Genomic DNA, 14,449 nt, shown 5'->3' with positions numbered 1-14,449 from the left:
CTAGAGCTTAAATGAGTAGGAATCAATATTGCATCCCCCTCCTGCTGTTCCTTCCTGCTGAACATTTTTAAGTGCTAACAGTTTGGGGTATGAATTGATTAGAATTTGTGAATAAAGGAAGGAAAACAAAATACTTCCTGGAATATCTTCTAAAAGGGATGACCTTTTGTGGGACTTGGAGAACTTGGTGAAAATCATGTGCTGTGATGTTCTTTAATACTGGTGTGCAGAATTACATCTCTAGCTCATATTTTTATGGTCCTCAAGGCAGGCAAAATATTTCTTCTTTTTCACGATTGAAATAAAATACTACAGGAAAAACAAAAGGAACTAAAAATGTAAACCATGGAGTGCTGCTCTGCAGAGGTAATTGTCTCCAGTGATGGATGTGAAGCACATGCATTTTGCAGATGAGTTAAGCCCCCAAAGAACCTATTGCATAATCTTCTCTTCTTGTCTGTTCTTCTAAATGTGCTTTCAATTTTTATATTGCTGATACAAATCTCTTGGGTCAAATTTCGTGTCTTGTCATGTTTTCACAGTAGTCTTTTATGTAGACCCAAGAATTTCAACTCTGCCTGCTTCAAACAGTTACATTGGACTCAAAATTATCTGCAACTTGAAGAAGAGCAAAGCACATCAGGGTACACTAGTTTTATTCTGTGTAAATGGGGGTGGCAGCCTCTTTCCTGCATGTTAGTGCAGCAAGAACCAAAATTGCCAGAATCAGGCCCATCTTTCGTGAGGCTCCAGTATCCACATCCTATTTCATCCCACAGTGTGGTTGTCCCTTGTAAACAGAATATCCGGCACATGTGTTAAAAATGCCTCTTGGAAAGGCTTGGACTATCATTTTCTTCAGGTGGAGTGTGTTCCTTGTAAGCCTGAACCACTATGAAACACAGAGACATCTCTGTGGAGTATAAAAGGTCTAATGCCTACAGACTACATGTCTTCTCGAGGCCTGTGATATTCTCCTTCCTCCAATCCATTCAATGTCACAGTCTTTTCCATGTAAGTGTGAGCAGCAAAGGAAAGTGTGGAAGTGCTGAGTACCTCAGCTTTTTACCTTCCACAAAGGATCTGTACTTAGAAGAATTTAGCAGGATAAGGCAAGGGAGAAACAACAGCTCGCGCTTTTTTTTTTATCCTTTAATTCTTAAACCATAAAGAAATGGTCTTAACAACAATATGTTTAATGGTTATTTGTGAATCTCAGAGGTTTCTTCATTCTTCCTGAATATGTTTACTAGTATGTGTGCTCTCATGGTTATTTCTAACTAGTAAGTCATGCAGGAGCCGCGAGTTGAAGCCTCAGGATTTACATCAAAGGACACACTTTGTTAACCTGGTTTCATAAACAGTAGTCACACTAGCAGCTCTTCTCCCTTTTCTTAACTCCAAAGGTCTGATGTGCCATATGGGTTCTAGATGTTTAACATTTTTGTTATGTCAAAATTGTTTTGATAATGCCATTGATGCTACTCCAATCTGTCAGAAATAGTTCCGAGAAGGTTACTATAATTATTATAGAAACATATGTGCTAATTCTGCAGATGTGTAACAGAGACATTCTTCTGGGTTTTGTCTCCCTTAGGCTTTTGATGGTGGACTGAAAGTGAGCAGTTTGACAGGTTTGATGCAGGTCTGATTGAGAGAATAGTTCTCCACATGACCAGTTTCATTACCAGAACCATTAAAAACAATCTGGAGTTACTGGCCCTAGAGAAAAAAAATCAAAATTAATTACCTAATGTATTAGTTTTGGTTATGAGGGATGTCCTTCCCTCTTACAAAATGGCTTTTTTTTTTATCCATATAATGAAAGGAGAGTGATGCAGGGCTTGGCTTTATGTGTATGTTTTTGTTGGAGGAGCCCTCAGACCAGTTGAAGTGATCATAATAGCACAGCATCGTGCCATCAGACCTTCTTTCCATCCTTGTTCTTTTCCTTTTGGTTTTGTACTGCTTACAAATAGTGGGATAAAATACCTATTTTTTTTTATTTAGAGATATAATTGTGGGGGGTGGGGGGGTATACACATACCTTTACAAATATGTGTGTTTGTGTAGATATATAGGACTCAATTTATCTTTTGGATAGCTCAGATTAAAGGGAGGAGATTATCTTAATTCATCTCTAATTTTTTAGTAAATTCAATTTATTTTTATTACTTTGATGCAATGGAAGTTGTTTTTCAGAATAGCTTATTGTAGTAACTTTATTTATCCCAAACTAAAATGATGCCCCTTGCTAAAGACACCTTCTTGTGAAATGGCATTTAAAACATATCTTCTTCAAAAACCTAGAGAAAATAGAATAATCTGTATATTTATCCAGCTTTTAAACTGCTGCTGTAATATGGAGCAAGAGATGGTTGCTTTTAGAGAGCTGCCTAAAAATTAGTGTCACTTTTTCTATTCTCTCACTGTCTAAAGGGGCTCAACAGACACCACAGATGTTCAACCCTGTTTTTTTCTCTTCTTCTTGTTTTTCTTTTCTACCCTTTGTAATAATCTGGCTTTAAGCACAGACTTTGACAGCCATGATCTGCTGTCAGGCTGCTCAAGCTGTCAAGCAGCTTCTGGCACTGTAGGAAATGGAGCTCAGAGCCTGCAGCTCCCTAATCAGAAGTGTCTGCTTGGTGCTTGGGAAAGGAGGTCCTCATGTGCCTAGGCAGACTGCAGGTGAACACAGCTACAGCACAAAGAGCATGGCTCCTGAGGAATGGTTAAACCATAGAATCTGTTGCAAAGCTAGCAGTCCCTGATTTTTCCCTTTGAGTTGACTAAGTCTAATTGAAATTATTCTAGTTAAGAGCCCCTTATCAATATTAAGTCGTAAGCCTCCCAGTCTCAGCCATGGTGATAATTTAATAAGATGCTTTTTGTTTCTCTAGATTCCAGTCAGACTGAGTGAATTATTGTCTCTTGTGGAGTTTGCCTAATTCATCAGTTGCAAGTCAAAAACTTTATACTGTGTCTCCTTCAGTGCTGCCTGCTAAACTTAACCAGCCTCCCTTGTCTTGTGCTCTTATTGATGCCTGTTTATGTTCTTATTCTTTGGTCCTGCCCTCCTGACTCTTCAGTCTCTGCTCCTTTCCATTCCCTGTCTCCAGGACTCCTCCTGACTTTTCCCCCTGTCCCTGATTGACTATGAGTGCCATCTGATGCTATCACACTTCAGTGTCAGCCCACACGCTCAGGGAGACGTGATGATGATTGCAGCCCAGCTTAATGTATGTGAAGACATCTGGGATCAAGAATGAACATCCACTGGGCCCTTTGATTGCTTGAGTTCTTAAAATAGGTTTTCTGTGGCCTTAGTATTTTTTTTCAACATTGTTCATTGTCTGCCAATATTAAAAATGAATGCTTATATATTATGTTAGTCTGAAGATCCTGATAAGGCAGTTACATAAAACTGTGACAGAGAACAAAGAGTGGTAAGTTTAGGTTATAATCACAGAATTGAGGAAGGATGGGATTGGTGATAATTTTTTGTTTTGGAACAACTTTGCCCTGCTGGAGCTCTCCTCTGATGCCAATGTGTGTGACATGAAAGAATTTCATCCCAAAATTTTTTCTTGTCCCATTTAGGAAACTGCCAGGCAGAAATGTCTACGCTCAGATGCACAATGAAAAAGAACAGGAGATGACAAGCCCTGTTAATCACAGTGAGGACACCCAGAACATCATCCAGGGTGAGGAGTTTATTGATGATGATCTGGACTCTCAAACACTAGGTAACGCAAGAGGTAACTTCGTTTTTAGCTTATAAATTTTCATAAGTAGTTAATTTTAAATTGATGTTTGTTTTCATTTTATTTCTTTTTAATTTTCTGTTCAGTCTCAAAAAGATGCAAATGGTAACACCACTAACAAGGGATTATCTCAATCACCTTTTGGCTTACTTGAGGTACAGCCTAATGTATGGATGATGTGCTATATAGAGCATGAGTACAGACACAGTAGTTTCATGTCAGGAGACTGACTTGGACAATTTGAGAGATAAATTATATTTGGTAGAATGGGATATGATCTGCAACAGTTGAATTGACTCAATAATCCCCTGAATTAGTGGAAAATTGAGTTCAGGCCAGAAGGATTTGTAGAGTCAATGCTTCTGTGATTTCAGATGGATTGTATGGAGCGTCAGTGTTTTATTTGCCTTCACATTCCAAAGGAATTTAAAGTTTTTGTTATTAGAAACATTAAATTTCTCCATGTATTAAAAGTATCATAAATCTTCCTTAATTTAGCTGTTGATTTCTAGTATTCATGAGGTCATGAGGTGGTTGTAAAGAACCCATGAGGGAAATTTTCTGTGAGTATCTCTCAGTGCAAATGATTTCAGTGTCAGGTGGAAGTGTAAATCCTGGCACCCTCTGGCCTGTGGCTAGTTTTAATGCAACATGGAGCTCTGATATATAATACATTATCTTCAGACTGCTTTCAGGTCACAGTCTGAAAGTTTTAGGACAATGTAAAAAACACCCAGTTCCATTTCTGAAACTTTGTGAAAATAAATCAGATGATCCAAAGCTTTTGGGATTTGTAGCAGCAGATTGATGATGTGAAAGGCAATTGTAATGTCTTTGTGAACCCCAAGGAAGAAGATGTGTTTTAGCTGCACCCAAGGTAGCCTGGGCAAGACAGAACCTGGTCTGACGAGAGATTTCTTTAGCTTGGGTTTCACCTTTTTTGTTTGTTGTCAATGTCTTTATTTTCATTTGCAGAACTGTGTGCTGCTTCTAGGTTCTTGGAGGTGTTAGCTTTGAACACAAGGGAAGAATCCAGCCTCTTGCTTTGCTTTGTGTATTTCTATCTCTTCTTTGACAACTTGTGTATGAGTATCACTGCTTTCATTCTAATTTTGTAAGACAACCTTTGTTGCTCTCCTGACTTTACCGGAGTTAGTTCCAAAAACAAACCTGGAAAAACAAAGTCTATGTTAAATTTGTTTGGTCATCTTGTCTCCAGGGTCTTTAGAGGAGAACCTGAATGCTAACAAGGTTCTTGCAGGAATGCCTATTAAAGTGGAGCATTCAAACATCTCTAGTAATGTACAAAAGCATATCTTCTTTTAATGGTAGAAAATCCCTCATGGCTTATTTAAAAGAAGGCAGTTTGGGATGCTCTAATAAAGAAATGCTACCCTGATTTATAACACATTTAGAATTAATCTCTTGTCGCCCTGCACTTGTTACTCAGAGAAAACAGAAATCTTCCATCTGAGCAGAGCATTATTTTTGGGTTAAAGAGTACAAGATCATGGTGTTTTGATGACATAAGAACATAAATGTGATTTTTCAGGTGATTTGTGCTTCAGCCAGGTTGTCTGCAGCAGCAGACTTTCCAGGAGACTGTAAAAAGCTCATTTTTGTGGATCATAATAATTTGTATTTGTCATCTACTGTACAGCTTTTAGACAGAAGATGTTATTTAATACATAAAGCTACACTCCTGCTCGCTCTATTGTTTTTTTACTTGCAATACTTTCCACTAGCTCCGGTATTGCTCAGTACTGCCAAGAAAATATTCCTGTTAATGATACTCTATTTTATCTCATTTAGAGTATGAAACACATTACAATCCCTGCTTTATATTAAATTCTGGTTTACTACATTATTTGCAGAAGGTTCCTATGCTATGGAGATCCCTTCTAGTTCTGGTGAGCTTTCTCCCTCCCTCTTGGGAGATGTCAGTAGCCGCCTCCGCTCCATGTGCAGCAGGGATTTACAGGACTGGGTTTCTGTTTGTTCTCTCTTCTCATAACTTTTGAATTTCCACAGTACAGTATTTCCAGACTCACCCATCCACTTTTTTTGTTTTCTATATATTTTATGTTGCCTACTTTATCGCAACCCCCACCTTGGGACTCCTCAACACCATTACCTTGCAGTGACTCCTTCTGGGAGAAGTGGCAACTTGAACAGCTACAGAGTTCCCTTATTGCTGATGCCGGTCAGTGTCCAGTCCCAGGTCAGTGGCATGTCGAATGGACGCCTCAGGTTCCATTCTCCTCCCTCACCTGCACCCCTCGAGACAACTACACCTTTATAAGCCACAAAGAGAATCAACTTATGCTGTCACTGGGATAGAAACCCTAGGAATTCACCACAAATCCACCACCATGAGCAAAAGCTTTGTGCAAAAGTGTGCTGTAGGTACATGGAGCTGTTGCACCAACCTTCACCTGACCTGTTGTTTGATAAAGACACTTTCTTATGCAATTTACTTGTCTCTGCAATTAAAGGGGGATTTTATGTGGAGTACCTTAAATACACTAATGTTGGCCCTTTTTTTTCTGTATTTTCCTAGGCAATCACTCAGGCGTGGTTTTGAGCATCAACTCCAGAGAGATGCACAGTTACCTGGTTAGCTGATATTTGCAGCTGAACACAAAAACCGAAAGACTCTTCACTGTACCATTTTATTTTTCCCTGGTGATGTCCCAAAATTGCAAACATGGCTGTAAATGCTGATGGAGAGGAGGTTTCTTATCAGTCCTGTGGAAAAAAGCATCCATCATCAATTACCAAGGGTGAAGGATAACATGTCTTGTGCTCACTCTATGGCCTGGGAACTCATTTCGACCAAAACTCAAACAATGGTAGCAAATTTGTAGCCCTAGGCACCTTCAATGCCACCTTGTTTCTTTTCTGTATATGCTCTATTTCTTTATGTTTATTTTTAAAATGATTGACTGAAAGTTTTTAATTATATTTTTGACTAAGGTATTCGGTGGAAGGCTGGGAATCTTCAGCACGGAAAGGTGATTTTTACACAAGTGACTAGAACAGAAAAGATGGTTGATCACAATGACAATTTTTTTTAGTAGGCCAAGTGTTTCTGTACTGGGAAAGGACTGAGAGAGAGACAAATGCACTCCTAGTTGAGACCAGCTCTTAACTAAAACATGTGTGAGACAATCTAACATATTTAGGCTTAGGCCCTTCTGAGGATTAAAGGAAGTAAAATATTAATTAGGATATCTTGTAATATACAATAATGCTCTTGTAGGTGTAGCAAGTCCTGACAAACTATCAGCACCGGTATCTCCCCCAATCCCATCACATGTGAAAGAAAAACACCAGCTTGATGCTATTTCCAGACCAGGTGCCTTCACTTGAAGACAGTAATTTTAGTTGCTCTTTTCTTTTAGGCCTGAGTGAGCCCCTCTAGGATGATGGCAGGTGCCAGATGAGTTCTCCTGTTAAAACCTAGGCTGGTGGCCTGTCTCTTTTTAAATTTCCAGAGAGTGTAAATACCTCTTTTACACAGCTTTCTTTGTATGGTTATTTTTTAAAAACTTGCTCTAAGGGCAGCTGTGCCGGGTGGGTCAGAGTTCTGCTCTGGGAAGGGCTGGGTAGCCATCTCCTTCCCACAGCATCCCTCTGGGATTTCCCCTGGCATTTGCCCGTTGCTGGTGGGAGTGGGCAAACCCCAACCTGACCTCTTCCACTTGGGTTGCTTTGACAACCCAAAGGGTCACGGGGGTGATGGGAAGGGATTTAGGATTTAGGGCTTCCTGTTTCCTTCCCATCACCACGGGGTGTCTCTCAGTCCCTTCCGCCACTGGCCCCTTTTTCTGCAGGGACAGCAGGAGAAGGGCTTCTGGAGGAGCTGCCTGCAGAAAGGCTTGTGAGTGGGGTCCTTGTTTCCTCATCCCAGTTTTGTCAGCTGGGTCAGAGTTTCCTAGTCTTGACCTCTGCATCCCTAGGGAATGGCAGTGCAGTGAATCCACACTCCTCTTGTCTTTACTCTGTGGTTTATTTTAGCCATGTCAGAAAACAAGACTGGTATAGTGTGGTGAGTTTAAATGTCTGGCATCCTGTGTGTCACAGCTCCCTGCGATTAGGATGCTTCTCTCAGAAACCTATATAATCTCTTCACTTTTTGCCTTTGATAGAGAATAAATAACTCTGTACTCACCGAATGTCATACTGATGCTAGTGACAAACTCACCTACCACCTTGTTTAAGAAGGATACAGATAGTGCACTGTCCAGAATATGCAAACAGAAAATAATGAAGGCTAGTCAAATAGAAAAGAGCTGTCTTAAAATCAGTGTATGCATTGGAATCATTCTTCCATGTAGCTGTGAATATAGAGCATATTATTATCAAATTAAGCGGATTGGGATGTAGTAATTCAGTGTAGTACTGTAGACTCTCACAAACCCCTTAGGATGTATGAGTAAAGCACAAGAAAATCTTACTGTAATGAACTAGGTGGGAAAGTTAAAGTGAAGATTCTGAAAAGCACTTGCAAACCACTCAGGAAAACAATTACAAAAATGTTCTAAGATTTCTGCCTATTTAGTTGTATAGTGCCATATAAACTTATTAACAGAGAAGCAATGCCCTGGCTGGCTGTTGTATGCCATACTGTGGAAATCCAAGGTCTTAAATGTATCTGAGTCTGCGTTTCTTGAAGAGAAGTACATATACAAAATATGTTGTGAATTGGAAACTCTTGGGATCATTGCACCAGGGGCTTTCTCTCCTCACCAGCTCTTCTTGCTTCTTCTAGTGGAAATGAGCTGAAGCAGAGAATAAAATAACACTGCAACCATCTTACTTGTTCCTGTGAAATAAACCTGAAATAGGTTGTTTGTATAGGGCAGGTGAGTGGCAAACCATCTTCATAGACAAGAAATGGGATGGAAGCTCCAGCTTGGGGTTGTTCTCACATAGTTAGTCTGATTGGTAAAGGACTCTGTTGGAACTAGGTCACACGTCTAATTTATGCTTTAACAGATACTTTTATACATTTAATTCAGGGTGATTTGTGTCTCTGATCACAGGAATCTTTTGGAATATGATAGAATAGTTAACTGCTTGGTACTCTAATTAACACTCAGCACAGTGTAGTGCCTGTAATAATTTTTTCCAATGCTTAATAATTGATTCATGCAGCACTCCTGTGAGGCTGGCTTGTCATGTCTTAAAAACTGTTTTCTAAAGACATGTTGGTATTACCATAACTGTATTAATAATACCCAGCAGATAATAAAGGAAGCCTTTGATTTCCTCCCAAGAATAATTTTTAAATGAATTATTTTAAAACTGAGAAAGTACTATTGCCATTTTCTCATTCATGGTGTCTTGGTTTATCTGTAAATGAAAAGACTCACTAGTGCTAGTTCTCAAATCTCTTTAACTACATCCATGATATCTTAACTTATAATTCTTTATATGTATCTAAAATCCTGCTACATGAGTATTCAGAAACACAGAGTTGCTTCTATGCACAAGTGCTAGTCATACATGTGTGCATGCACACATGCAGTATTTGTATTTATTTCACTTAAGCTTTTTTTAGTGGGGAAGGTTGATGTGGTGGCTAAGAAACAGATGACTGTCAGATACCTGGATTCTGTACTCAGACTTTGAGCAAGTTATTTCCCTTGTATGTGCTCCAGTTTCCCCACCTATAAAATGGGGCTGATAGTAATTACCTACCTCACAGGGGCATTGTGAGGCTAAATTAATTACTGTTTGTTCAGGATCATCAGAGCAAAAGAATTTTGTGAGTATGAATTATTAGTGGTTTAACTTTCTTTGTTTCACTTGTAATTATCACTGTTCTTAAAAGTTCTCTGCTGAAACCAGATACAATTATTTATAAATGTAAAAAACTGCATAATTCAAAAAAAGTGCATCACTGGTAAAAAAGAAAAAAAAAAAGGTCATTTTATTTAAACACTGTTATTGGAACATACTGTTACATGGTAGCACTGCAACATTGGCTGTGATTTTGCTGTTGCACACTAGTATTGTCAGCTCACTTCTATGCATAGTTATTTGGTCAAAAACCTTATAAAAATAGGTACAGTGATATTTATCACCACTGATATTGAAGTATACTGAATCTAAAAAAAGTGGCAGTGTACTGGCCTCATTAGCCTCTTTTGGCCTTCTTAAAATCTGATATATTTGCAATTTCAAAAACACTGTACTTTTCAGAGTGCTCCAAGCAGTATGATCTGAAGCATTCTAACAGAGCCATCAAGATTTATAACTGTCTTTGCTTTCTCTTTTGACATTAAATGTTTTATATGGCTTTGGAACAGCCCATCCATATGTAGTACTCAGAAATGCTCAGAGGACATTTAGGGAAAATGCACACAGTGTTAATTAATTTTTCAATAATATAAGCAATATAAACCAGTGTATATTTTTATACTCTGTTGAAGAGGGTGGTGGAAATGGCTGTGAAGAAATAGAAGGCCTGAGGCAAGATGTTGTTGTTATCCACAATTCATATCCAATTTCTTGGAACTCTTTTATGATATTCTCATTTAATTAAATCCTTCTTGATGCATTTTCTTCTTTCAATGACCGGTGTAATGAGGAGTAAGCTGTTTATTCATATAAAATAGATGATTTATTAACTAACTATCCTGTAAAGACAAATAAGTGCTTTGCCATTAGTAGTTCCTAGTGCAAAGCAAGTTTCATCTGACATGGTTATCATGGTTAACATGGTGTTTTCAGTCCAAAGAGACCTTATCTCAGCAGGAAGACTGTATGCTGTATCTTTAATAGAGGTCACTAGAATGGAACTGCATCCTCCTTACACAGATACATGCTCAAACAAATGTGTGGGAAAAAGAAAATCCTTATAAGAAATTAAATACATACAGTAACTTTTTGATGATGAACCAGAGGTTCTGATAAGTTTTGAATTTCTAGTGTTATTTCAAGTCAATATTTCTAAGTAGATAGAATCGATGACAATTTCAGTCATAGATTTTTCCTATGTTTCCTATTAAAGAAGTTTTGTAATTTTTTCATTAATGAGACTTCAGGGGAAAAGAGAGACTAAACATTTTATTTCCTTGCACAGTCCCTGCCAGTTGGAGTTACTGTAGTTGTTTTATGGTATATTGATTGATACCACTATATTGTTTCCATATTCATTTTTATTTCAGCATTTTAGATGAAAGTAAGGCCCATTTCTCTCGAAGTATTGGATTTTCACCAGGACAAAATTTATAAGCATTTACTCTTATAAATCTTGATTCTTGAGATGCAAAATTTTGTTTTGTCTTTTAATCCATCCAAACTGCTGCTTCCTGGCTCATTTTCTGTTTGAGTCCCAGTTGTACGTTGCTTTTACAACTTTCTTTAAAAGACTGGCACATAGCCAGTACTAGTCTGAGAAAACCTAAAACTTTCATTAGAATGGCATTTAATTGACTATAAGTAAGGTCTGCTCAGATAATTACTTTAATGTTAAGTTTATATTTTCATGTTCTGTATTTCCTTTCAGCATCTTAGCATTTGCCCTCTCAGTGCCATTTAAATGCCTTTTTATTCATGTAATGTTTTTGACTTATTTTTAGTCTATAATCATCAAAGTGACAAATAACTCAGACCCCTGGTTAGCTTTTGCAATTAATAGCCTAACCCTGCAGTCTTTTGGAAATGTCAAGCTGTGACCTCTCAAATTTGTAATCTTCTATCCCAAGCCAGCCCATCTACCCAGCTGATCACCTCAGGAGCATTGCCTCCAGTTGTCTGTGCATGCTCAGGCTGGAGGGGATGCAGAAGGGCTGCTCTGTGCTAAGACATCCTAGAACAGCCCATTTCCCAAATCTGGATGGGAATGTCATGCAGAAAAAATTCTTAATTGTTCCTTTTTTTCAAGTGTGTTGCATAAGCAGAGAAGGTGCATGTTACTGGGGAAAGAAGAACCTGTAATGGTATTTCAGGCTGCTCTGGAGGCTAACGAATGTATCCTCTTGGGATATTTTTCCATTGAAATTGATATGTACAGCAAGTTAGTTTCATGATTTTTAATATGAGATCTCATTTCTGTAAGTCTTCAGTCCTTTTCCTCCTGTTAAATGGAGCAGCAAATTACTTAAACTATGAATTGTGGAGCCATGTATGACTTCCATTCTTTTCATCCCTTTTTTTCATATGTGAAGCTTGTCAACATTACTGTTTCCAGCTAGTTTATATTGTGGTAGCTGAGATGATCTTCTGTAAGACAGTACCTAAGAAATACTGGAAGGCTTAGAAATATGTACTCTAAAATACAACAGCATAGCTGTGAGAAAAAATCCTTATCAGAAAGCTATTATGATTTGCATTAAATACTTTTTAGTAGTATCTCTAAAAATACATACTCTTAATTCCTCTCTCTCCTTCCAGATTGATTTTCTTTCAGAGAACATTTACTAGCACTAAAAGGAAGTGCATTCTTTCCCTTACACAAGTAATTTTGCTTAATATTTTTTCTTTTCAACACTTGGATTTCACACAAACTTTGTCTGTCTTGATCAGCCTTGATTTCTAAGTTTCTGTAGAATTTTCATCTTTAGACTGATTACTTGCAATACAGTTGACATAAAGCCCTGTTAAGCAGCAATAATACAAGCAGCAGTACCTGGCACTGCTTAAAAAATATGCCTTTTTTGCACGTATTTTTAATGGTATAATGAGTATATTAGTCATCAGGAAGGCCAGGCATTCGAAATAACTTTCTTAATATGTCTTATATTTCTATGTTATTTGTTGCTAATTTTAGACAGCTTTTGATACTTATATTTAGCTCTTACTGACAGTGTCTGCTCTTGCAGATCAAAGCAAATGAATTGGCTTGTTCACTTTTTAGAAAAAGTATTAATTCACACTGCTTATTGATTAAGAGTTTAAAAATTAAATCTTTCTGAAATGGTGAAAGAGATACTTTTAATGAGGACAGCTCATGCAGGAAAACAGCAGGCTTATATCCATGTTGCTAATTCTTGTTATGGATTTTGAATAGAAAAGACTGCAGAAGAAATGTGACCCCAAACATCAGTAACATGCACTTGCAGTTTGCAAATGGTGAAACTAGTCCAAAGGAGAATATTGTAATACACCACCTCTATGTTTAAGGTTCACATTAGGGCCTTTAAATGGTTAAAATTACAGAATATCTTCAGAAACAAACTGCCAAGTGAATTGCCAAATTCATTGGCTCCATTTACTTGTAAATACAGTCCTCTCTTTGGGGTTAATCTTCTGAGATGCTGAAGTAGCAAAGTAACTGTTCATGAAGTCACCTGCATTGTTTAATGCTTCCAAATCTTTGCCAAATAGTTTCTGAAACTAGGAAGAAAAAAAAAAAAAGCTGAATTTCCACTCTTTTCTATTTCTCCTCCTTTCTTCCCACCATCCCTGTTTTGTAGTCCTTTTGTTGTGTTTCATTATTGCTGCTGGTTGTGGCTCTGCCTTGCCTGGCTTCTCCAGATGATAGTTTTCTACAGTCCACTTTTTCTTCTTTGCTTTTTGTTCTCCTTTATGTTACTGTCTGTGTTTCTGTTTGGATATGCACCCTACTGTGTCCCAAGTGATAGCAAGAAGAATAACAATCTTCCCCATTCCTGCTCCTCCTTTAAGCTCTGCTGCATTGTCTGAGTCCATGAGGTTCCCTGTGCTTTATGTCACTGCAGTCCATCCTTCCTGTTTCTTTCTCACTTCAGTATCTTTTAATCCTTTCAGATTTAATTTTGGATCTCGTTTTTGCTGAACCTTTCTGGAATTCTTATTTTTTACTTTTTAAGAACTTCTCTCAGATGTTTGTTCTGGAAAGCACATGCTTCTACTTTGAGATGTGGATGAGTATTGTACTCCCTGAAAGAATAAAAACCAGCATTTCCTCTCTCACCAGTTTATATATTGGTTTTGCCATTGGTCTGTAGTAAAATTATGTATTTAATTGGCAAAGATGGTTATCTGTTATCTCCCAAATATCTTCCTCTGCCTCCTTTTGGGTTACAGGCTGAGACATGGTGTTCCCATGAGTTTCCTGGAGCACAGCAAGGGCTGCCTTGCTTTGCCAGCCTCGCAGTCTGGCAGGTACAGAATTGCAGCAGGGGTAGAGACACCTTGCCATACCACTGGGCTGTATTCGTATTTCAGTATAGGAAATGCTGAGACCCAAGCTGAGACATAGCCTTTTAGAGAAATTGTTACAGCCCAAAACTGAAGAATAATTGAAGTAAAGAGAATTCTTTGTTAATAGAGGGCTGGGAGCAATTTGACTTGACAGGTTTATGGAATGGGTCTGTATGAAACCTTTCCTAGAGGGTGGGGAAAATGGCTTGGATTCAGGTTCCATAAAATACAAATTTAAGCAAAGTCACTAGTTATATTGCGCAGAATCATCATGCTGGAGTAGCTTGGAGAATGTAATGGCAGTAAGATCACTGAAAAGCCCAGCTGTATCTTGGAAGGGTACAGCCTGTCTTAGGGAGTGTGAGAGATATGTGGGAGGGAGGGGAGCTCAGGACAAGGAAAAGCAGGGAGAGTCAGTGTTACCAGTGTGTATGGTTTTAACATGTTGTTGATCTTGTTTCCCTTAAGTCTTGAAGCTTACTTTGATTTGTAATGGCAACCATTTTACTTTGTTGGTTGCAGAGACTTTAAACCATGAGTCTAAATTG

The 14,449-nt window shown here is 38.2% G+C and overlaps 1 protein-coding gene across 18 annotated transcripts in view; it reads left to right on the top strand.

Moving 5' to 3' along the window:
* Nucleotides 1-8,580, top strand: part of SORCS2 (sortilin related VPS10 domain containing receptor 2) — a 528,299-nt gene extending 519,719 nt beyond the window's left edge. For 4 of the 18 annotated variants that reach the window (XM_085578503.1, XM_085578508.1, XM_085578509.1 and 1 more), the window contains 2 exons: nucleotides 3,601-3,758; nucleotides 5,906-6,205. In XM_085578503.1, the coding sequence (XP_085434629.1) occupies nucleotides 3,601-3,758; nucleotides 5,906-6,066 (319 nt within the window). In that variant the 3' untranslated portion in view covers nucleotides 6,067-6,205. Of the gene's footprint in view, nucleotides 1-3,600; nucleotides 3,759-5,905; nucleotides 6,206-6,324 lie in introns of those variants that run through there. The other 14 variants (XM_077782740.2, XM_077782736.2, XM_031504585.3 and 11 more) reach the window with 14 other exon arrangements.
* Nucleotides 8,581-14,449: the final 5,869 nt, after the last annotated feature.

Source organism: Lonchura striata, chromosome 4, assembly GCF_050655825.1.
Source record: "Lonchura striata isolate lonStrDom1 chromosome 4, ASM5065582v1, whole genome shotgun sequence".
NCBI classification, from domain to species: Eukaryota; Metazoa; Chordata; class Aves; order Passeriformes; family Estrildidae; genus Lonchura; species Lonchura striata.
The sequence above is the reverse complement of the archived record's forward strand: the minus strand, read 5'-3'. Positions and strand labels throughout refer to the sequence as shown.